A 23975-nucleotide genomic window follows, 5' to 3' on the forward strand; every position below is an offset into this window, starting at 1 on the left:
TGAGCTAAAAGTACTAACCTGAGCCCTTTTTTCTCTAAGTTCCTGCTGCTGCAACCTTCTTTTTTCACGCTTCTCTTGCAATTTTTCAACCTCTTTTACACAGTTAGATTTTCTACGTGCTTAAAGAAAAAGTATGAATTTAGTATTTACAGTGTACATTTCAATTACATTAATTTATCAATAATTACAACTACATTTTCAAGTAAATCACTATTAATAAAAAATAATTGCAGCATTTTAGCTTCTAAAATTCATAAAATTTGTTAGAAAAAAGACATGGGAATGGAAAATAATTACACAATCAAAAATATATGGACAATGATCCTCAAAAATATTTGGACAGACACATGTGATCTCTTAGTTTGAATCAAAAGAAAGCCCAGACAAATCAAACAAAACAAAAAAAAGGCAAAACAACACCACCATGGTCAAAAGAAGATAAAGAAAAAACAAATTCCAAATAGTAGTGCAATTATGACAAAAGTGAACGTGTTTAGCCACAGCTCTCTGAAAAAGCTTCTCAAGGAAGCTCACCAACAACTGAGCATATAGACCATTTACCATTTATGGACAACAACATAATCCAATAAAATGTATATTTAATGCCCAGAATGAATGAGTCCTTGTTACACGGTTTACATACAAGGGGGTCCAAATTCCTTTTTTGCAGCTTGAACTGGAGATATATCTGAAACAGTACCATTCTGTTGAGAGGAGGAAGACTGCTCGGGAAGCTGAGTAGGTCGCGCACGTGCAGAACCAACCACTGTAAAGAAAAAGCACTAAGCTCATCTGGACACGGAAGAGCAACAGTAGCAGTTCCACCCACTTCTGAAATGCTTTGTTATGAGATAAAATGTGGCCCCTTTCCAGACACAACAATTTACTGGGGTTAGGAGGAGCCACACTCATAGAAAGTCTATTAATAAAGATGTAGACTTTTTTATCCTATCACTATACACCAACACAACATAATTTTTAAGTACCAATGCTGTACATGCATATTTTTTAATACTGCAGAATTAGTACAACTTACTATCTGCACACAATAGAGTATTGGGAGATATGCAGCCCTGAAGCTTAAAGTGTTGCAATTTCATTTATATTGTGATTATATGCACAAAAACTAGTAAGAAAAAAAGCCCCACTGTTTCACATTCTCTAGATGTTACAAAATGCTCCAACCCCACTGAGCCTACGATATCTGGAGGAACAAAGCAATAGAAATGAAAGCCAGCAAAGTGCAGCTCAACCTGCGAGTGGAAGAAACAAACCCTTTTGACTCTGTACCAGAAGGGATACAGATATATTCAATATGTGTAAACTTGATTCTAAACGTGCTAAAGATGCCAGTTTCTGAAGATGCTGTGATGTCTGCTCCCAGCGAATGCAGTGGGAGTGATGAGCATGCAAGCCTCTTTGATAGAGTTGAATGTTTTAAATTGTTTTATAAATAGTTGCTTCAAGCAGCTCTGCTTCAGCTGGCCCACTTCCTTTACACACTTCTAACAGACTCTGCCAGAAGAGTACAAAAGTGATTTTTCACTATTAATTGTAGAGCGAGAAAAAAACCTGTAGGGCCTAAGTATTCTTTGAATGACTGTTCACACAAAGGCTGCTACAAAACCAAGTAAAAAAATTGAAAGCATAAGAATTTTAAGGGCACTGCTTAGTGTGTATTGAAACATTCAAATAAGCTGAGGATGCTTAGTCCTCACATGAAAAGTCCACACCTCATTTACTGTTGCATAATTAATTATCTTCAAATTTTTGCACCTTCAGTTCATTCGGCTTAACTTTCATAATGCTGTATTGCTTAAACTTGTATATAAATGTTATTTGTATAGTATGAACTCCTAGACATACAGAGAAATAATTCCAGGAATTATGTACCACGTCTTTTACATGTCACAAGCACACACACCAAATGAGAAATGTAAAACCATTACGGAATACTAGATGAACAGGAGGTTAAAATGTTCCCGTATTTTTTACTTCCTTGAAATGGAAAGAGATAACATTTACCTCTATTATCTCTGGTAGGAGGGTCATTCTTAGAAGGGAACACAGTTCGTCGAGTCTATAAAGAAAGAAATCTCTCTTATTTGATCTGACTTTTTCCAGTTAAGGAAAATAACATGACATGAGCAATACAGATGTGATTACTGCCAAATCCCTCCCTGAAAAGTGAAGGGGTGAAGATTGATTGAACTATATGTGCAGTTTCAAAACAACCTCCAAAACTTTTTCTATATTTTTCATTGGGATATATTTATATAAATATTAGTTTCCAACTGCCCCTTTGCCAAACCTGTTCTTAAAAGATTTTAGAAATCCCTATTCACCATAAGAAAAAGAAAGGAACACTGGTATCAAATAGCGCAACAGAAACAGAAGTTAAAAAGTTCAGCATGACATCATATATAGAATTACTGCATGGCTATCATGAACATGTTGCATAGATATTACGAACCTTCACGACTTTGTTTACTTTGGATGATGCAGCAGGTGGTGGTAGTGTCTCTGGACCAGGTTCAATATCTTCATCAGGTGCAAGATCTGGGTTAAGTGAAAATATGCTCTCTAAATCAATCTGTGTAAAAGAACACAAAACATGTCTATTAGACTTAAAACATAATAAACCCTCTCTATTTCTCCTGTTATATTTGACAAAAAACATTAAATATATTTAGTGGGTTTAGCCCGCAATTTTTTAATTCTAAGATCTGAATTATCCTGTTTTTTGTTTGCTAAAAACAGACTAAGCTTTGGTCTTTGTATTATTTGAAAACATATCAGTCAGAAAAGGGACAAATCAAAAATGACCAATACATAGTCGTAATTTCGTAAAGTGATTAAACTAAAACAGAAGTAGCTAGTATTACTGTGTCATTCTTCCTCTTAAAAATTTGATTTTTCTATTTGTAAAAAGAGGATAACAAGGTCAGTCTTTGTAATCTGGTTCTAAACTAATAGATGAAAAGAACAACTTAAAAGCTATGACACTGAGCTCAGGAAGTCAAATTTACTACAAGAGAAACCAGAATTTGCTCAGCACTTCCTGTGCAAAAAAACCCCAAAGAATCATCAAGTAAATTAAGATTTATGTATCATTTTTGTATCCAGTACAGATTCAAAGAATATTCATGTAGATTACACATTTTTTAAAAGAGAAAAGCTCTGAAAAATTAAGCTTACTTCTTTCCCTTTAGTATCTCCATTTTCAATCCATTCTACAGTTACACTTTCATTATCTTCATTTAGGGATGTTACCATAGCTTGGTGAATTCGGCCTAGAAAGCAAACACAGATGATCATTTACTGACTAGTGGAAAAAATTTCAAGAACTTATTTTCATCCCTGCACTGAGACATGCAGAAAGAGGTAGGAAGAAGAGGGCTGAAAAAAGTTAGGTGATCAGTTAGGTGATTCCAGGCCACACATTATGAAATGGCTCAGACCTAATCCACCAGTGGAGGCTGTAATGGGAGAGTCAGCATTCAAGTGAAAAGGGCGATGAACAGAAGACTGAGTGGTACGTAAGCAGAACACCACATGAAAGCCATGCCACTTAGACTCTCTTTCCTTGGAGAAGAAAAGTCGAATACTACAGGACTCCCACAGGTGCTAAAGTCCTCTGAGGTGCACTCCCCAAAGGCTGGTTTGTCCCCCTTCTAGGCTTCAAGATTACACATCTCAACACAGAACTGAAGCCCTTTGAAATTGTATTCTGATATCCCTTTTTTATGGGCATCCAATCAGTTGGTAGTCCAACTAAAATTAAACTGCCTGGAACAATAATGCAAACTATTATTTTAGAAAGAGCTACTTACACAGGCTCCTGAGCTTGAGTTAAGGTGCTTTTTCTTTGACTTCTCCCGTGAAAGACACAAAGGTAGTGAGCCCCCATAAAGTACAAAAAACCCAGCAAATTTTCAGTAGGAATAAGGATTTTTCTTCTAAAATATATAGTGCACTGCCATTTTTTTATGTCCTATTTCCTATGCACAGTTGAGAAAGAGCAATTGGAAGAGCAGAACAGCCATGCACTGACACTAAAGGATCAAGGTGTCACATTGATTTCGCATCCATGCTTTGCCCTAAGAGTACCAAGAACTGAGGTTTCTAAAGAACACAAGTCCAATGCAATGGCTGCTCTCACACCCTCCTTTAATGAGGTAGAGTATGAAGAAGCAATTCCTCATTTCACCCCCTAAGGCCGGGGCAGCTCTCCAAGCATGAGTGACTGACCTGGAGCAGTCGTGCATATACTGTTGCTGCTGCCGCTGCTGGGCACCTGCTTGGGGTGAAACATAGCACAGTCCATACACATCTGCTCCAGTGTGTTCACAGTTTCTTCCTCCGCTGATTGTTTCAAACTTTTGTTTTAGCCACTTCAGTCACAATTTTATCAGTTTTCCAAAAACATAAAGATTAATGTTTTTATACAGCCTAAGCCTTCTAGGGCCCACTGACAGACAGAAAGAAAGAAAAACCTTGAGCGATATCCCAAATTATCTCACCTAACAGTGCAAGTAACAAATGTATTCCATTAATTTTTTTAAATTACAAAGGCTGCTTAAACATTCACATCTAGTTAAGATTCAGCAAGAAGAGAGAATAAGGGGAAGCAACTCCCTGTACTCTAACACAATGTGTGGAGGAAGAGATTGACAGCAATCCAGGCAAAGCACAGCACTCAGGGAACTCAGAGAGCAGCTGGCAGCTCTGGGCACCACTGCCTTCACATCTGTGGCATTCACCTCAACAGCAACATACATCATATATGCATTTAAAACCTCCATGCTTCTCCTTGTCCAAAGTAGAACATTCGCTCCACTACTGAAGGAGGTTAAGCAGTTTTTAATATTAAAAGAAAAAAGCCTCCCCTTTTGCTTCACTTGGTTCCTGTCCTCTGGCATTCACTTTTTATTTCCCTGAGCCATACTTTGTCTGAACAAACCCCTCCATTTGTGCTCCCTGAGCACCGCTCTTGCCATCCTCAATACACCTCTCCCTTAGTATTTCAGCATTTAATAACCCCTAGGGACTTAATTTTGTGCAAGAACACTCTGTTGTAGAACTGTTTCCATGAGCTATCTGGTCCAACAGCAAAGCAGCAACAGAAGCTGCTGTCTTCCTGTAGCAATGCCACTTCTGCCTCTTCTGCGGAGCGTGCTGCAACCAGACCACCAGGACACACAAACTCTGCGAAGTGGAAACTTGAGCTTACATTGGAATAACATGCTGCTGCTGTTTTAAGGTTTGACCCAGCTATCAATCCAGAATCAAGAGAAAAATGATATATGAAAAATATAAGTTTACCAAAACACAATCTATACAATATTACAATAATATTCAGTGTTACTAAATTTTATAAATTTTGAAGAAAATTACTAGTCACAGCTGAAACCTTTGACACTGTATTAGTCACAGAGTCATCACATTAAGTCCTACTACCTGCTTCTGTGCCGTTACTTTTGATAGAGAACAATTAATAATTAAAAAAGGTTTAATTTTTGCCATAACAAGTGAAAAGAGATCAAAGCAGACTGATGAATTAACAGAAAATACCCCACTCTCTCAAAAGCACAGTAAGCCAGCATGTCGTAACAAGAAAATCACAATAAATCTTCCATCTCTGTGACAGATTTCACCCGTTGCCTGACCAACAAAGTCAGGACTGAATAAAAACTACGAAAAACCCCAACACTGACAAAAAAAAAAAAGGCCATTTTCCAAATATTCTCAGCTTAAACAGAAAATATTCACTACAATGTTTAAATTGGCAATGTACTCACACAATTTGTTCCTAAAAATTCTTTGTGTTACTAAAATTTTACATGTTATGGAAGTGCCAGATAGCACATTTACATCTTTACAATTGCTTCTTGCTCTCTGCAAACAGTATTCCATTATATTTTTCTAGTACACAGCCGAATACAGCAGCTGGAAGTTCAGGAATGCCAGCAACCAATTAGGCTGGCATAAATCTCGTCCAGCATATAAAGCAAGACCACGCTACAAAAAAAGAGCCAAATCAATCTGCACAGAGTGGTTCAACACAATGTCCCTAATTTCTGGTGCACTTTCTAGAGCTGGTACAAAATGTGACATGCAAGCATGTCCATGTAAAAATGAACATGCATGATGACAAACCGAAAAAGTAACCAGTGATTCAAGGAAGTTCATCTTCATACACACCTCAGAAACAAAAGAAGAAAGTAAAGCTGATACAACAACCATTCCCTCAGCATTCCATTAATTTCTAGTGCCTCTCCTCACATGATTGGAATTCACATCACAAGCAACTTTTTTTCTGGGAAGTTGTTCCATTGCTATAGGGATCCCCAGAGAAGTGGTCGCAGCACCAAGTCCGTCTGAGTCCAAGAAGCATTTGGTGTGATTCTTAGGGTGTCCTGTGCAGGGCCAGGAGTTGGACTCGATGATCCTGACGGGTCACTTCTAACTCAGCATATTCTATAGCGCTCACAACTAATGGAGAAGTTATTTGAAAAAGAATATTTGTGTAAATATGTTCTGTCATACAGTATGTGACATCTGGCTTATCTCCTGCTAACTAGAGCATGCAGAAAATACTGCTGCCAACACAGCAATACAACACAGAACTGTGTGAAGCCAACACTTTAAAATTACCTTAAATACACATATATTACAATATTCTCACTCTAATCGATAGAAGTGAAAAATAACTCTTCCTTCGCTTTCTTCCTAGTCATTCTGATGAACATTTGACAAACGGAAGGCAGCAAGCATATTGATTTGACCTGCTGACATATCAGATAAATATCCGCTTCTGTAAGAGCTATTAAGGCAGCTAGTGGTGCACAAAAATGTTCAGGATGAGCAGCAAAAGCAAATTACCAGGGCAGTTAAAATCAAACATTTTAACTAACCTCCAACCTAGGTAGCAGTGCCAACTGATTGCAAATAGCAAGCTGTACACAGATCCTTACCTCTAAGCAAACTGAACATTTTCTGCCTGCAAAACTTCTCCAAATCACCAAAATTTTGAGGCAGCAATCAACGACAATACTAAAATCACAGCCTTTTCATCTTCCCACTACCTCTCAGAAACATAAGTTACCAGTGCGAAATATGGGTTGGTGTTTTCCAAGTTACAGACTGGGCTACAGCACTGGTTGACATGTGACTGAAACCCCTTTTTGCTCTCTCAAGTGACTCAAGAAATAAAGCTTCCACATAATTGAAGTCTGCCTGCCGCAAAAGGCACTGTATTCACACATTACATGCAAAAGTTTTGTGAAGTCTTAAAAATACCTTTGAGTCATAATAATTAAAAATTTACACTCAGGGTCTGGATTGGGCTATGGAGAAGAGAGGTTCATAATTTCCACTATGACCATCTCATTCCACCCCCAAAACCAGTAGCAGGACCCTACCCAGCAGCATTACATTATGATTATCATACAGTTGTTTAAGCCTTGTCAGCTCACCCAGGTAACTATTTTTAGCAGAACCAGATTATGGCAACATTAACAGACCTTCAGTAAAAGAAATCCTGTACTTGCCACATCTTCAGGAGCACAAATGTGTTCTATTAGCTCAGGCAGTGGACTATCAGACTTAGCTTTCCTAAGTGCATCAGCAGTACATGCTGGTGAATGTAAAAATATACTAAAACTTCATATCTGCTACAGTCTTGCCGAGGATGACCACTGCAACAGAAGGTATTCATCCCTTAAAACAGTATAACACACATTCCTGAAATAGCCATGATTTTCCTATTCTAGTTCATGAGGGACTAATATGAATGTTACCTCATCTAGAGACACCTGGACATGACTGACCTTCACTCTCTGTCACTTGATAGTCAAAAATTAAAATTGTGAAAAGTACAATTTTCTTCAGTCGTTTTTAAAAGCAATATAAGCCCCAAGTTACATATAAAAAAAAAACGTTTATGAGAAACATGAGGCTGCAAATCCAGAAGCAGCACTCATCAGAATTACTGTGGTCCAGAAAATTGTCTTCTGTGCTACAGGCTGCATTCCTTGCAACTACGGTGGAAGGGCTTTCCTGCTCTCATAGAGCTCAGAGAGGTGAAAAAAAATCCTCTACTCACCAAATAATGCCTTTAGCAAACCTTAACATAAAAATCCGAAAGAAAAAGAGAATTTCAGGCTTGCTGTCTCCAGCAGTGTCAACTGTGGGGATGTCCCTATTCAGACAATCAGCACTTGTCCTGGTCTTCCCTGCATTGCACAGACAGTCCTGCTGCTAATCCCCCAAGGAAAAACCATCAGTTACTGCTGACTGATATTACTTTCTCCACAACACTAAAAGTATTTGATTTTATTTTATTTCAAAGTTTCATTTATCCACAAACAAGTAGCCTTTTATTTTCTTTGCATTTACCACAGTTACACCAGTTTTGGTTTAATCATAGGGATTTATTTTGGGTTTTCCAGCCTTCCTTATTGTCTTGTCTGTTACCATAGTTACAGTGTTATCACACTATCAAAAGAACCATTAGATATGCACAATACCTACAATATTTCTAAAGTGAGTTCTTAAAAAATATACTTCTAATTAAATACATATTTTAATATTAATTTTTCTGAATGATCCTTAGCTGCTACCAACTTGTTTTGCTGTATTATCTAAATTATCACAGGAATACACAAGACCTTCATATGACATGCATGTTACAAACACATCATCTCTGTAAACCTCTACAAAGCAACAGACAGGGATTTTGAGAACATAACACAAAGCAGTATTACCCAAATCAAGTTTCCCACTTCTGCCTATATATTTCAGCTTTGAATTAAAATCCAACTTAATGTACTCTTGCCTCTGCATAGAAAGCTACCAAACTCAGAAATATCCCAAGCTGAGATATGTATGCAATTTACGTACAAGTACCAATCAAACACCAGTGTTCTAGAAAAATCAAGTTCACAGATCTTACTGACAGTCCACTAAGGAAAGAGGAGGGAAGAAATAAGCAACACACAGACATGTCACTGAACTAACTGCGTATGATATTTAGATTGAAAATACAGTACACCTAATGTCCCCCATACAGCAAACAGGACACAAGCAACTTTTTCGCTCCCTTTGCATTTAAGCCCCTCCACTCTGAACCACTAAATTAAAATTCACCATGCTCAGCCTAGCTGAACTTGTTAGATGTCCATACTGAAGTAGCTTCTCTGAAATTACCAAGAGCTGCATCCCCATGTTGCTGCCATGGGTTTTTGCTTCTCTGAAAATTGCAAAATTTTCAATCTTTTCATGCTGTGATTTGTTGGCTTTTTCTGCTAGTGTTTCATTTAGCAAACTGATCTCTAAAATTTCCCTTTATATTCAAAACAAGTTTCCTGTGGTTTCCCCATTCAATGGAACACTTTGGTTTTTACTTCCCTTCAAGGTAGGTCCAGTCTCTTTTAAGGGTGGGGACCTAATACTCTTTTAAGCACATTTCAAAGGGCATTATTTTACATTAATGAGCTCCTCGTAAAACATCTTCCCTTTCTTTGCTTTCAGAAGCTTCAATTGCCAGTTAAATCAATGGCACTCATCCCACTGGCTTCCCAAAGGGTTTTCAATAGCACCTCACCACTGTAGCATTCAGAAGTTAAAGTTACACCTGCATATTGCCTCTGGAGGTGTCAGCGTCAGAGAGAGGAGACGTGTTTCTAAAGCAGCTGAATTCATAACTGTCACACCATGATGGCCAACAGATGCACTGATATGTAGATATTTACCAGCAAGTTATCTCAGCTGTACCAAGCCAGTCATCCTATCATTTTTAAGTTCTCTACTTACTTACTAACTCACCCACAGAAAAAGGTATTTGGAAGGAAGTACCTGTCTGGTCATATCTAACACATACCATAAGTCCCCTAGAAAACTTTCAATAAACTGAATACATTCCACTTTTACATTATTAAGTAGTGCCTCTGCTATTCACCCAAAAAGCTGCACTAGCACCTGGTTGTCAATATACACAAATATTTTTACAGATTGCATGTGTTTGCGGTCATTTAGTACTCTGTGCTTTTCTTTATGGCTTGTACAAACAAACCTATACAAGAACTAACTCTACCTGTTTCAGTCTTTTAGAAGTATCTGCTTTTCCAAAACTGTTAAGGAGGAGGTGCAATATCCCAGAAAAGTTCCAGATCACTTTCCACAGGAGCACTCACTGACAAATTACAATAATTCTGAAATGGCACTCACTTTTCCTCTTGGCACTGCACCCTGTAGTCCACACCTACTTTGTGATTAGCTAGAATATCAAAGTTTTACACCTGCCATTTACAGTTTATGATGTCCTAATCTACAGCAAAAGCACATTCACTTTGTGTCACTTTTTACCTCAGCTGTATCATTCCGTACTTCCTATCTTCCTTCAAGACATACATCTCCACAGAGGTGATAATCACTCAGGAATTAATAACTTTAACAGATGGAAAAAACCAGGTAGACAGTCCCAAAACTGATCCCAGAAGGTATGCTGTTAGTTAAAAATTACTAGGTATGTTATCGTCCCCATCTTAAACACATTACCTTTCTCATGTTAAGCTTCACCTAAATAATTTTTCATACTCTACTAAATAGTTTACTGAAATTCAGAGATACAGTGTTGCACAAAGCCCCTCCCATACTGGTCCTGGCAGGGCCAAGCTTTGGTCATGTCACCCCATACTCAGCTCCCGAATTCAACATCATGTTTACCTACTCCATCTCTAGCACGCTAGTTTGGGACACAGAGACTAGAAGCACTTTAGCATTTGTCCTCCACTGTTTGCTACTTCTTTTTGTCAAGGCACATTCCTAGAACGTTTGTACGTTCCTAGAATGATTTGATTAGATTTGTAATTTTTCCATTTGCTTCAGAGCAAAATAAAACAGGATGAGCTGTAATCACTTCTGAAATGGATGTCAACGTGATGGACATGACACAAAATGGACATGATACAAAATCTTTTTATTCACTTCTGTTGGCTTTGTTGTTGGGGTACCACAATGGTCTTTCTCTTTGTGATGGGGAAGGGAAGAAACTCCTACAAGGATCTAGGACTTGCTGTCAAGGTAGACTGTGCCACACTCTTACTGAGCCATGGCATAATCCATGAACAACCTCCTCATCAAGCAGCAGGCAGTATGAGGTTGTAACAGAAAGTCCTAGAGATCACCTCTGTGCCTTTTTTTCAGACCACACTATGGACAGAAACCCTAAGACAACTGGTATGGGGTTGCTTCATGCCCACAACTTCCCTGGGACAGCATCATTCATGGTACATTGAATGTGCAGTGCTTTAAGTGCTCAGCCCAGGCTCCCCAGCTCTGCCTATGGCAGTGAGTAGCACAGTGCTGCAACAGGAGCAGAGCAAAGCAGGTGGTGCTGGGGATCAGATATTCATAACGTGTTTTGGAGGGGACTGGGAGGGTCTAGCACCACAGTGTGAACATCCTTTTTCAGAGGACATCATATACATATCTTGAGTGTACCCTCCAGCTACATTTCATACAAAAGGAATTTGGTGTGCTCCATGGCTACTTTCACAGTGAACTAAAGAACAGCACGAGGAAGTAAGAGATGATCAGAAAATACATGTCCAAAGCCCATTTTTCACATAAACTGAAATCTCTGTTACAAGTGCAACCCTGTGGTCCCAAATGGCATGCCTAGAGCACCAAGAGCTCTTAATTTGCCTTGACCTACACAAAATTGATAAAACTGCATTGCAGCCTCCCATTATGATGCTTTTAGGAGCATGAATAGGAGCATGTGCTGTGTGCCCAGGGACAGGCACAAGAATATAAAAGTATGATGCTTACTAAAATACAGAAGGATTGTTCAAATAGTGATAGACAAATGGTGCAGTTCAGGTCTATTCTTGAGAACTAGTCAAAGAAGTTCAGGCTACTGGTAGGAGGCAGGTCATCTGGTTCACTCAGATGTGAGTCTGGAAGTGACTAGCACATGTGCACTGAGAATGATCATGCTACCAGGACACTAGACTAAAATGAGGTGCAAGATAAATCCACAGTCAGAACAGCGCAAATCATAAAATACTTTAATCCTCTATACAAGAAGATTACATGCAAACAAGTACTAATAAAGGAGACATTGGGAAAATGAAGCACTGTTTTCTTTTATTATATATGCCTTTCAAAACTGTAGCTGCAAACTTACACATCATCTTCCAGCTTGGTGTTTAGTTACACTCTGAATTACCATCTACACTCTGAAATCCACCATCTAATCCTTTGGCAAGACAGTTTTTTGAGTAGTCAGATGACATGATTTCAAAAGGCCCTCCCAAAAATAAGGGAGTACAGAAAAAGATGGCAGATGAGCTTCAATATAGACAAAGACACGGTAACATACCGAGAGAAAACAAATCTAAATTATGGGTACATGACACTGAAACTGGAACTAGAAGTTACAACTCAAGAGCTCCGTAAGTTGACACAGTTCTCTGAAAACATCGTTGACTAAACATGCAGCTGTAACGACAAAAAAAGCTGGTAATATTTAAAGGCAAGTATTATTTTCAAAGTATAAATAAATCTTAGGTACACCCACATCTCAAGTACTGTGACACTAGTCTTCACACCACAAAAAACATGCAGTGAAATTAAAGGAAGCTAAGAGAAGGACAAATAAGAAGACAAAGAGAATTACAATATTAAGGCAAGTAACTGCTCACTTTTGAGGGAAAAACTGGGGGTGGAACTGGTTGCACTTAACAACCATAAGGGACAACAGCTATTCACCTCATCCTGCAACACTAAAGCTGGGAGAAGTCTCTTAAGGCACAGATAAAAGTGGTAATGTACTTTTCTATGCAGCAAGCAGCAAAGAACCTCTCAGTCTTGTTTCTGCAAGAGGCAGTGTAAGTTTGGTAACAAAGGTATTCAATAAATTCACATACAATAGGTCTATAAATGGTTATTTAATAGGACTAGACAGAGTTGTACTTATAATATCCTTGATATAATTTTGAATAGTGTAGGAAAACAAAGACTGGACAGTGGCAAGGCTGACCTCCTTTCCCTAAATAGCCTCTTCAACAGCTGCTGCATTAGATGAACCATCCATCTGATCCACTACTAGTTCTTACAGTAGTGGTGAGCTTATTTTTAAGTACTATAAGTGGTAAGGAACCTCCAAAAAGACAAAAACACTCCACGAAGTTTATAAAACCACAAGGTTCTTCAGCTTCAGTAGAAACGTTATAAGGAGAGAAGGAAAACGTTTTCATTCACTTTTCAAAAAGTAATCTTAATCTAATCTATTCACATAGCAATATCCCTTCCAAAGTGTAAAAAAAAGCCCAAATGAAAACAACAATAATCTACCCATTTTCAAAATTCCTGCAAGGTTTTCTAATGCCCGCTGGTCCCTTCCATAGCCCACATGAACCCCCTCCAGTTCTCATATTTAAGAAAGTTTAAGCAATGAGAGATGCAAACTTTATTCAAATGGGAACAAGACATTAATGTATAACGCGACTGTATTTTCTGTCCTCTATCACATTTTTCTTTTACTGGCATAAGTGAAGGTTTTCATTCAGTTCCTGGTAATGACATTCCCACTGTCCCATGAGTTCACAACTTGTAAATTAATTTCAGGAATACTTCCAATGCCTTGTATAAATTTTTTTAGAGTTTTGTGAAACTAAATATAATTTGACATCTTTTTGCAGTTCCTTGGAGTAAGATTGATGGAGAGATAGACAACAGGTTAGCAAAGGCATATAGTACTTTTGGAAAGCTTCATAAAAGACTTTGGCAAAATAAACACTTGAAGAAAAGCACAAAGATCAGCGTTTACAGAGCCATAGCACTGTCTACTCTCTTATATGGACCTGAATAATGGGTCATCTACCGCCACCACCTGCATCTCCTAGAACGCTTCCATCAACGCTGTCTCCGTTCAATCCTAAACATCCACTGGTCAGATTATGTGACCAATACATCTGTTCTAGAACAAGCAGCAGTCACAAGTATTGAGGCCATGTTGCTGAGAACACAGCTGCGATGGGCAGGGCACGTCTCCAGGATGAAGGACCACCGCCTCCCTAAGATCTTGCTTTATGGTGAACTTGCCACCGGCTGCCACATGAGAGGAGCCCCGAAGAGGAGATACGAGGACTCCCTGAAACAACATCTCAGCCTTGGCCATATTGATCACCATAACTGGTCTACTCTGACCTCCAATCAGGAGGTCTGGAGACACACCATCTATAATGTTGCTGATGCCTTTGAGAAAGCACGCAGGATCACCCTTGAGGAGAAAAGGCAACGCAGAAAGAATCGTGCCTTGCAGAATATACCACCTAAGGAGTCCTTCTGCTGTGCCTTCTGCAACTGGACATGCCTGTCTCGTATTGGCCTTTTCAGCCACCAACGCGCTTGCAACAAACGTGGGCAGAGACCTTTCCCAAATCTTCGTTCGTGAAGCCCAGCCATGATGATGATGATGGAGTTCTTTAGGAGAACTATGCAGGCAGCTTCTGTAAATCTTTAAAACTGCTTCTCAAAGTTACTCTCCAGAATACTTTGTTAAATATTTTTGCAGATCCAGGTCCTCTGAGTTCGGTATAAACTTTAATACATTTATAATGTCAAGGAGCAAAATTAGATTCAATCCAAGTATGTTCTTGTATGGTATTGGCTGGGATAGTTATTTTTCTTCCAAGTAGCCAGTACACTGCTGTGTTTTGGATTTAGTAAGAGAATAATGTTGATAACACACTGATGTTTTGGTTGTTGCTAATCTGTGCTTACCCTAAATCAAGGAGTTTTCAGTTTTCTGTGTTCTGGGAGGAAGAATGGCCAGGAGAGCTGACCCAAATTGGCCACAGGGATATTTCATCCTTTTACCATTTGCCTTTCATTAACCACATGTCATGTAATGGTTTGTTGTTTGCTGGGGCTTTTTTCCCCCTTTTTAAAAAAATATTATATTTAGTAAGAACATTTGCCATAACTCCATTCATTACAGAGCTGCCAACTGTTGCTCCTGGTCAAAACTGAGACAACTTTATTCTCATGCAAATTTAAAACTTGTACTTTAGCTTAACAAAATTCTAAAAGTTTAAACGAACAAGAAAACTTTAAGCAATGTTTTAATTCTTCTGTGTTTGATGAAAGCTAATTGTAACTTAAAAATCACCTGGCTGTGATTAATATTCACCTCGCTCATCATCACCTGAATTCCTATCATACTAAAATGTCAAAATCGACTGTGAAGTTCAAATAATAAAAATACAGAAGTAAAAGCAAACACAACCAAAACTGGGATCAGAAGTTTTGAGTATTCAAAAATCTAAGTGTGCATGTGCTTTTCAAACTGAATTTATTTCTAGTGCCATCTTCCTGGAGCCAGAGATCCTCATCAGGACATCACTATGCAATGCCTGCATCTCTAGCAAACACTTTTATAGATCAGTCGGAAATACTTCTCAAACTCCATATGTAGTTCAGTCATCTGAGAAAAGTAACGCTTTTCAGTGACTGCAAAATGTGCAGCCCTGTGCAACAAAATTTCTAAAGCCTGCAAGGGCACAAGTATGCTATACACCTTCTTCTAAAGATTAAGTGTTAAACAAAGACCACCCTTCGTCTCCCTCCATTCACACAGTGTGTTCATCCATTGAAGGCAAGTCTCAGAACAATCCTGTAATTAACAGAAGCAACTGATAATACTCACGTTTCTGACATCTGGAATTACACAAGAGCTGTGAGTGCCTGATGGGAGTCATGAGAACATCAAACTTGCACTTGGTAAAGCTTCAATCGGATTACTGATAACTTGAAAGCAAGTAACATTCCCCCATCTGAAAAGCATTACTACACTCATAAAAATGAAAACAAAGTAAAAGACTGTTTTGTTATCTGCAAGTTACCTGCAAGTCACTTTCTTACTGACTGGGATTGATCAATTACCTTTGCAGGGTGTCTGCTGGTGTTACACCAGCAGCAGGGCATGCAACAGACAGTTCCCTTTACAAGCCTGGGAAACCCAAAAGCCACTTATGCCTGATGCAACAGGAACTGCTCCTAGTAAAAACAATAAGCTACTCTGAAAGCATATTTATATGACTAAAGCAAAATAAAAAACTCTACTACTACACTGAAGCCTTTAAGCAACAAAGTTCCTCATTCATCTTTCAAGAGTCAAAATATAGTATCAGACTCAATGTTGTCAAACAAGACCCAATTAAAAAAAAAAAGAAAAAACTGATCAAGTGGCTTAATTACTAAATCTAACTGCTAACTCACATTTTTGAAAAAGGTCATCAAAAGTCTTGGTTAGACACACCGTACAGAGTTGTCTTCAAGAACTCCTACCTACTCCTTTAAACTAAGCAATTCTAAAATTCACTTTGGTTTCTAGCAACATGAAACAACTGAATTTAGGCAGTAATAGTAGAGTTATCAGAAGTCTTTTATGCATGTACTGCTCATGTAAAAGATGAAGTGCACTACACACATTAAAAAAAAAAACAAAAACATAAGCACAGCTTAAAAAATTCATTCCCTTTTCCAGGAAAGGCAAATCTTATGTCATTTTTCACACAGTTCTATTGCCTTTTGTCTAACAGATGTAAAATCTAAGTTTAACATATTTAGCAATGACCAAATACAAATACAGCAATATTAGCTCCGCAGAACACTTTTTAACAATGGCAATATCATCTTTGTAACACTCTTCCTGAGAGCTACTACTTGTGGCTGCACCGTTTCCCAGGAAAAATTACCAGGAAAGGTGAAGAGTGGCACAAGAGACAAATATCAAGCCCTTTGTTCTACCTCCAAAGGGGGCTCCACTTCAGCAAAGCATTTAACATGGCAGATGAATTCACTGACTTCTAGTAAATCAATGGTTTATGGATGTTCTAAGCCACGACTGACTGTTTATCATGGTATCTTCTGGGGATATGAACAAAGCACACTTCCAGGTTATCAGACACTCAGCACCATCTTATGGCTAAACACTTACTACAGAATTCAACGCAACAGGTCATTACAGAGACGGGGTGAAAAGAACAATTATTTTACCTTTTAAATTGAAACAAAGGATAGATTCCCCCACGACATGATTAGTGTGGGGAAAAACATGCAATACAAGCTGTGCGATTCCAGTTGCCACATACAGCTCTGTATGTAATGCTGTATTAAACATATTTATGGAACAAAAATGAGAAGATTCCCTGAAGATTAGGACTCAACTCTTGTCATTCAAAAAAACTATTTATACAAAATACAGAAGGCCTACAAAAATATCTGAGAATCTGTGAGTTACAGTGAAAATTCACTTACTGCTTAATGAAAGCTGAATGCTAAAAAGTGACTTCAAATATGACACAGAAAATTTAACACATCCTCCTGGTCAATTCTTCTGAGGGAACAATCTCCAGAAACTCTGGATGTAACAATCAGAACCTACACCAGATAAGTAAGCCTAAATGCTGGACCAGGAACAGCAGACTTGAAACCTTGGGTGTGTTCTGGCTACTATGGAAGCACAAAGACACATTGCCTCTGTATGGCTAACATAGGGATTAGGCAATTGACTTAAATGATTTAAATGCAGTAATGGAAAAGTATTAATCACAGGGAACAAAGAGATGTATGTCACCAAAGGAAAGAGTAAAAGCACATTACCATTAAAATCTCTCCCCACAAGCTTGTAAAATAGGGTGATTACCCAAATCTGAACAGAATTTTTATAGCATCATTAAACCTTCTATCCTGCTATAAAATTGTTCTTGCTATTGGGAGTTGTACCTGAAGATCACATCATACAGGATTATCCAGAAGAGAGAGTATGCTGTGGACCTCTCAACTCTGAGAAACACAAGTTTCATAGTAGTCAGATTTTAAAGAAAGAAATTACGGCTCTGACTGTTGCAAAAATGTAGTCTCATTTGTGCTTGAAGGTGAAAACAGCTACCATGATGTTTTGGCAAGATGAAGGAGAGAGGAGCTGCCAGTAGGTTTTTGGACTGGATGGATTATCCTTGACCGTGACCAATTCCAGCTGCTTCAGAGACAAATGAAGAAAATTCTTAAGCAGGCAATTAAAAATAACACAGCCATGGGCAAGATTTCTTCCTACCTCACATCAGAAGTTATTTAAACTACAGACTCAGGAAGAACAGATATTATTGTTTACAGTTGCTGGTGTATACTTTTCTAGCTTTTAGTGCAAAACTCGATAGTCCTACCATTCTTCTTAAAATTCTGTTATGCTTCTAGATTCAATCTCCTCTGGTGACAAGCTCCATGGGAAAATACTTAATCTCTTCTCCTTTAACAATTTTAAGATTTCCTCTTCAGACACTGGCAGCTCTCCTGTTCTTGTATTGTGAAAAACATGGGCACAAAGTCATGATACTTCTTTGTTACACCATTAGATGGTTAATCCTTGAAAATACAGCATTTTTCCTTTATCTTTAAAGTTCAGTCAAATCTTCAGTCACTCTTCCAATTACAAGAATGTCCCTTCTTCTCATGCCTGTACATTATTTCTGAAACAGTGAGACCAGAACTGTATTTGCTCCTCTCTCCCCCCATCCCACTTTCAAAATGAGCAAATATATAATTAATTTTCTGTCTTTCTAAGTAGTATTTCAGATATGCAAAGACAGACAGAATAGGAACAGTCTGAGGAGGCAATGGACAGAACAAAGCAGGACTGAAAAAGTAAAGACAAAACATTAATCAGCCTGCTGAAGGGCTGCAGGGCAGAAGGGATTTATCTTATTTCAGCAAAAGACTGAATTCACGAGTAAAAAAATGTGAAAGATTTTTTCTCCAAGTAATTACATAGGTCTTTGTCATCATTAATCATTAACGGGATAAAGCACAAGAGGTGTGGATACAGGTCTAAGTTCACACACAAACCAGCAGGGTATTATTATTTGAGTGAAGGGAATTCGTCAACAAATGCCCATATTTAGACTTCAGCAAGGAGCATCTTCTGGACAGGATCATTACAGTGGGTCTGGTGGGTGCCTTCTGGCTTCCCTCCCACCTCCCTAGCTTCCATATGATAAGATACATTTTTAAAACGTGGAAATGCAGTCCATTCTTAGCAATTTGCAACCTAAGCTGAAGAAGTTCTTTGTGGTTTCAAGACAGACTACCAACGTATATTTCAAGCAACCTACTGAGATTTCAGTATCAGAAGTTATTAAAAAAAACCAAACTAGCTGACCACTCAATACACTCTTACAATACATGAACATAAATAGTTATTCCAATTATAAGTGGAAATATTATCAGTAACTCTAGGCAACATTTATATCAATGTTTACCCACTGAGAAAAAACACACATACACAGCAAGCAGCTCTGCAGCGTCAGTGCTTGAAAATGTTGGGTTTTATCCAAACACTGGTTTTCATGTGTTTTTGGCCATGACTTCTAACAATGCCTTTCTTTTGTACAACAATATTTTCTGTTCAGTCCTAGAATAAATCTCTCATGAAACACTTAAAGCTAATTAGAACTTGTCAAAATGACAGAATGACTTTTCTTTCCAGAATATTCTGGTCTTACTTGTAACATTCATGTTTCACCAAAAGTGTGTGTTTCTTTAAGCTTTCCTTTTTACTTAAAGAAAAACAGTTATCTGGAATCAATAAAACTCTGTATTCAGAAAAGTGTTTAACACAACTGGTAGATAGAAAAAAATGCATACTTTTTCATCGACTCCACTAACAGAGTAAAACTTTATTCTTCTCTGGATGCAGCAAATAGGTAAATAAAGAACATTTAAAGAATACTATACCTACCTCTCAAAATAATATTTAGTTTTCAAAAAGGATTCCCTATAGATAAGACAACATGTAAAACAAAAGCCCATACAAACACATCCCTCTTTCCAAAAGTTTCTTAAACCATTTTAATTGTGCTTTCTCAGCCAAGGGTAGCTGGTATGACAGACAGCCCTGATTCTACCTAGGATACAGTTCTGAATAGAGTAGATACAGAAGGCTCACTGTAACTGAATCAGAAGATCATATCTGAAGACTTCTGTGTCATCCTGGCCATGCCTTTTCTACATACTAATACTGTTGTGGTCATAGACCTCTCTGTGAGCTATTAGGACACACTAATTGTGCAGAAAACTAGCACATCCAAAAGTTTTCCACTGTGTTTAGTGAATCAAATCATCAATCGATGTATTATATCATCATCAGAAAAAAATCATTAGCCACATTGGATAGGAGAGAGTCTGCAGGAACACTACAGCTGACAGAGGCACAGGCAGCAAGACCCTCCTCTTGTTTAGCAGCAGCACGATCAATTTCAATCACCTATGCAACCACAGCTGAGGTTAGAAAACTACCCTCTGAAAGGCAATGCAATCTAGTGCTGGCTGTCTTTCCATATCTTTCGCAAAATACTCCCTTCCACATACCTAGGACAGTTTCTCCTATAGTTTAATGGGAAGAGGATGACACATTAAGTGTGTCAGTAGCCTAAGCCAGAATGGGGCATCTCCTCCAGCCCCAGCGAAAAACAAGGACACCTCTCAGTAACCAGAACCCATCACCTGCAGTCTTGCTCACCCAAGGACCAACTTAACACAAATGCTCAAAACCCTACAGTTTGAGCAACTGGCATGAGAGCATCCCCCTAGTATATATTACTGATATGTAATATACTTAATGAGCTGCATCACATGTGTAAGTGATGTGGCAAAAATATGTAAACCACCAAGAGTGATGAAAATAAGTATTGTTATATTCGAGAGTTACCAAACTCACTTCTGACATTAAAAAATGTGCAACCCACAGAGGGGAAAAAACAAGAGCAGCAAAGCATTTTCATGCCTTATTTTCCAAAGGCATACTAACCAAACAGTAACATTTCTTAGAAGTTCACACAGACCTCACAAAAACAGTTTTATGAGTTGCTACTGTGAGGTTTTCTGAAAACAAAAACTGAGATCCTCAGGAGTTATGCAAACAACTGCCAGACTGATCAGATTCTTCACGTGACAGACAAGCCATGAGGCAGAAATTGAGGGGTTGGGTATAATACAGTGTCCAGCCAACACCAACCATTATTTCATCATAGGGTTGAACTGCAGCATGGGACACAAGAAAGACAAGCTGTATAAAGCTTGTTGGCTGCTTTTTTCCTGCCTCATGACAAAGCCATACTAACTTCAGGGCCTTTGACCTTCAGATCTTTCTTCCCTTAGAAACATCTGCTTATTCTTTAGCAAGCTCCTGGACCCGAGGGGGGGGGGGGGGGGAAGTCTTCCAGAAAATCGCAGCAGAACCCCACCCCAGTCTAGCAGGCTTCACAGACCTCACAGAGGCTGAGAATAGATGACATATTCCCACTCAAATCCAAGAGCTGAAGTCATGAGTGACCTGCCGTGGACTCAGCCACCCATTTCAGCTCTCCTACCACATAGTATCACAGAATTGTTAGGGTTGGAAGGGACCTCTGGAGATGATCTAGTCCAACCCTGCTGCCAAGTCAGGGCCAGTGAGAGCAGGTGACACAGGAATGCGTGCAGGTGGGTTTTGAATGTCTGGAGAGGCAACTATGAAGACTGAGCACCCTAAACCCGCCACACACGCCTCCTTGATTCATGAGTCTTTCCAGACAGCACCACACATCCTCCTGCCAGGAGATGCTGGGCAAGAACACTGGGTCCCCAACGGAGACAACTCACCAGCATAAATAGCAAGCACTCTTCTTACATTTTAATCACAAAGAACATCTGAAATAATAACATCATGCTTTCTGCCAAGCGATGAAAGTGTCCAAAGGCATTCCTGCCAGGGCATCACCGTTGTGTCATTTTTCAGAGCACGGGGAGCAGACAAGAAGTTACCTCTTCACACCCAAGGCCTTTCCTCCTTTCCTCCCTTCCTCCTTCCCTCCATCACCTCATCCCTTCCCCGAAGGCCCTCCCACCTCCCTGCCAAAAGCTCCTCGGCTCTCCTCCCACCCACCCACGCTCCGAACGCCCCCCCCACACCACCCACCCCCACCCCCGGCCCCCCGCACGTCCTCGTGTCCCCCCAACCCCGCCCGCGCTCCCTTGACAACCGCAGCGCGCGCCGAGCGCGGCCCCGCCCCAGCCCCGCGTACACAATGGGCCCCAGCGCGCGCGGCCGCGCCCGCCCCGCGCGCCCCCGAGCGCGGCCCCGCCCGGACGGGATGGGGGGGTGGGAGGAGGGGGGAGGGGATAGGGGGGGTCCGCGGCCGCCGCCACCCCCGCCCCGGCCCCGCTCACCATCACTGCGCTTGATCTCCACGTAGATTCCTATCTGGATCTTGCCGAAGTTGGCCGCTGCCATCGCTTCATGGGGCGTAAGAGGGGAGATGAGAGCCGCTGCAGGCCGGGCACACGGAGGGGAGGGAAGGGAAGGGAGGGAGGAGAGGCCGCGCAGGGCAGGGGCGGCGGCGGCTCTGGGCGGGCGGGACGGGCGGGCGGGAGGAGGAGGCGGGAGGAGAGAAAAGGCGCCGGCCGGATACAACAGGCGCTGCGGCCGCTGCTGCGCCTGCGCGGCCGTCGCCGCGTCACGGCGGCTGCGGCCCGCGGGAGGGGGCGGGGGAGCGGTGCGGCCTCCTTCCTCAACTGCTCCCCCGCTGCGCTCCCCGCACCGCCCCCAGCCCCGGGAAGCGCCGTTCCCGCCTGTCCTGCGCGGCCTAGCCACTGGCCGCTGCGCCAGCCTCCACCTCCGGCATCTGTCCCTGCAGCTTAGGGACACACGCACACAGCTATTAATGTAATAGCTCTGTCTCCCTGCTGTCTGCTCATGCGCCGCCCATGCGCCGGGCAGAACGGCTTAGGAGCAGTGTTCCTGCTCCCCAACCCGCCAGCAGCGCTTGGGTCCAAGAAAGGCACGTGGTGTGACTCTTGGGGGTGTCCTGTGCAGGGCTAAATGTTGGACTTGATGATCCTTGTGGGACCATTTCAACTCAGAATGTTTTGTGATTCTGTGAAGGCCACCCCATCAACAGCATCCTTCCATCTAGGGAGCCTATGGGGAAGATGGAGAGGGACTCTTGATCAGGAACTGTAATGATAGGACAAGGAGTAATGCGTGCAAATTGAAAAAGGGGAAATACAGGTTAAATAATAGAAATAAGTTCTTTGTGAGAGTGATGAGACACTGGAACAGGTTGCCTAGGGAGGTTGTGGATGATGCCGCAAACCTTGCAGTCTTCAAAGCCAGGCTGGATAAGGCCTTGAGCAACCTGGCCTAGTGGGAGGTGTCCCTGCCATGGCAGGACAGGTTGGGACTAGATGATCTTTAAGGTGCATTCCAATCCCTTAACATTCTATGATACTATGACCTTTGCCTCATCACCGCCCCATGCCTTTATACAGCTCAAATAAAAATAAACCACAGTTCATGTTCCACATTTCACTGTCTTGACTCCTGTACCCCAGACCACATTACACATCTCCCCTTGGGTTTCTCCTCCAAGGATGGTTCCTGGCATGATGAAGCTACCTGGTTTAAAATTGTCCTTCCTGCACAGCTTCTGGTGACCTTGAGCAGCATCACATCAAACTCCCTAAATACTTGCCCAGCAAAAACTAGTCTAGTAAAAATAATCCCCCAATCCACACACCAGCAGGTAATATGGAATGACAGTTGACACAGTGCCACCTCCCTGAGAGCTATGCCCTTCCAGCCAGCCTGTCACCGTACTTGTGTCACCTCTTCTCCCTGCCTCCCCACTGTCAGTTTCATATTGAAATCAGTATGACACCTGGAAAGTCAGAGTCAAGAAATCAGGCCTCCCAATTCCTACAGCCTTTATACATATAGCTGTGGTGTGGTACAACTTCCACCCTGGGCCACACTGTGATCTCAGAAATGCTTGTTAAGCCTTGACAAACAGCAGTTGTGCTAAGCTGCTCTTGAGCTTATCAGAAACACTGTCTGTTGTCAGGAACTTATGTTGTCTAATGAGCTC

The 23975-nt window shown here is 40.5% G+C and overlaps 1 protein-coding gene across 4 annotated transcripts in view; it reads right to left on the reverse strand.

The window, feature by feature from the left end:
• KIF2A (kinesin family member 2A) overlaps positions 1–22600 on the reverse strand; it is a 52875-nt gene extending 30275 nt beyond the window's left edge. The window contains exons 1-6 of one of the 4 annotated variants that reach the window (XM_051788287.1): positions 22279–22595; positions 3199–3293; positions 2474–2593; positions 2026–2080; positions 644–766; positions 19–119 (exon numbers count right to left, since the gene is read on the reverse strand). In XM_051788287.1, the coding sequence (XP_051644247.1) occupies positions 19–119; positions 644–766; positions 2026–2080; positions 2474–2593; positions 3199–3293; positions 22279–22342 (558 nt within the window). In that variant the 5' untranslated portion in view covers positions 22343–22595. Of the gene's footprint in view, positions 1–18; positions 120–643; positions 767–2025; positions 2081–2473; positions 2594–3198; positions 3294–22278 lie in introns of all 4 variants that reach the window. The other 3 variants (XM_051788291.1, XM_051788289.1, XM_051788288.1) reach the window with 3 other exon arrangements.
• Between the last annotated feature and the right edge of the window lie 1375 nt (positions 22601–23975).

Source organism: Manacus candei, unplaced genomic scaffold, assembly GCF_025592945.1.
Source record: "Manacus candei isolate 608988 ecotype Guabito, Panama unplaced genomic scaffold, ASM2559294v1 h1tg000024l, whole genome shotgun sequence".
NCBI classification, from domain to species: Eukaryota; Metazoa; Chordata; class Aves; order Passeriformes; family Pipridae; genus Manacus; species Manacus candei.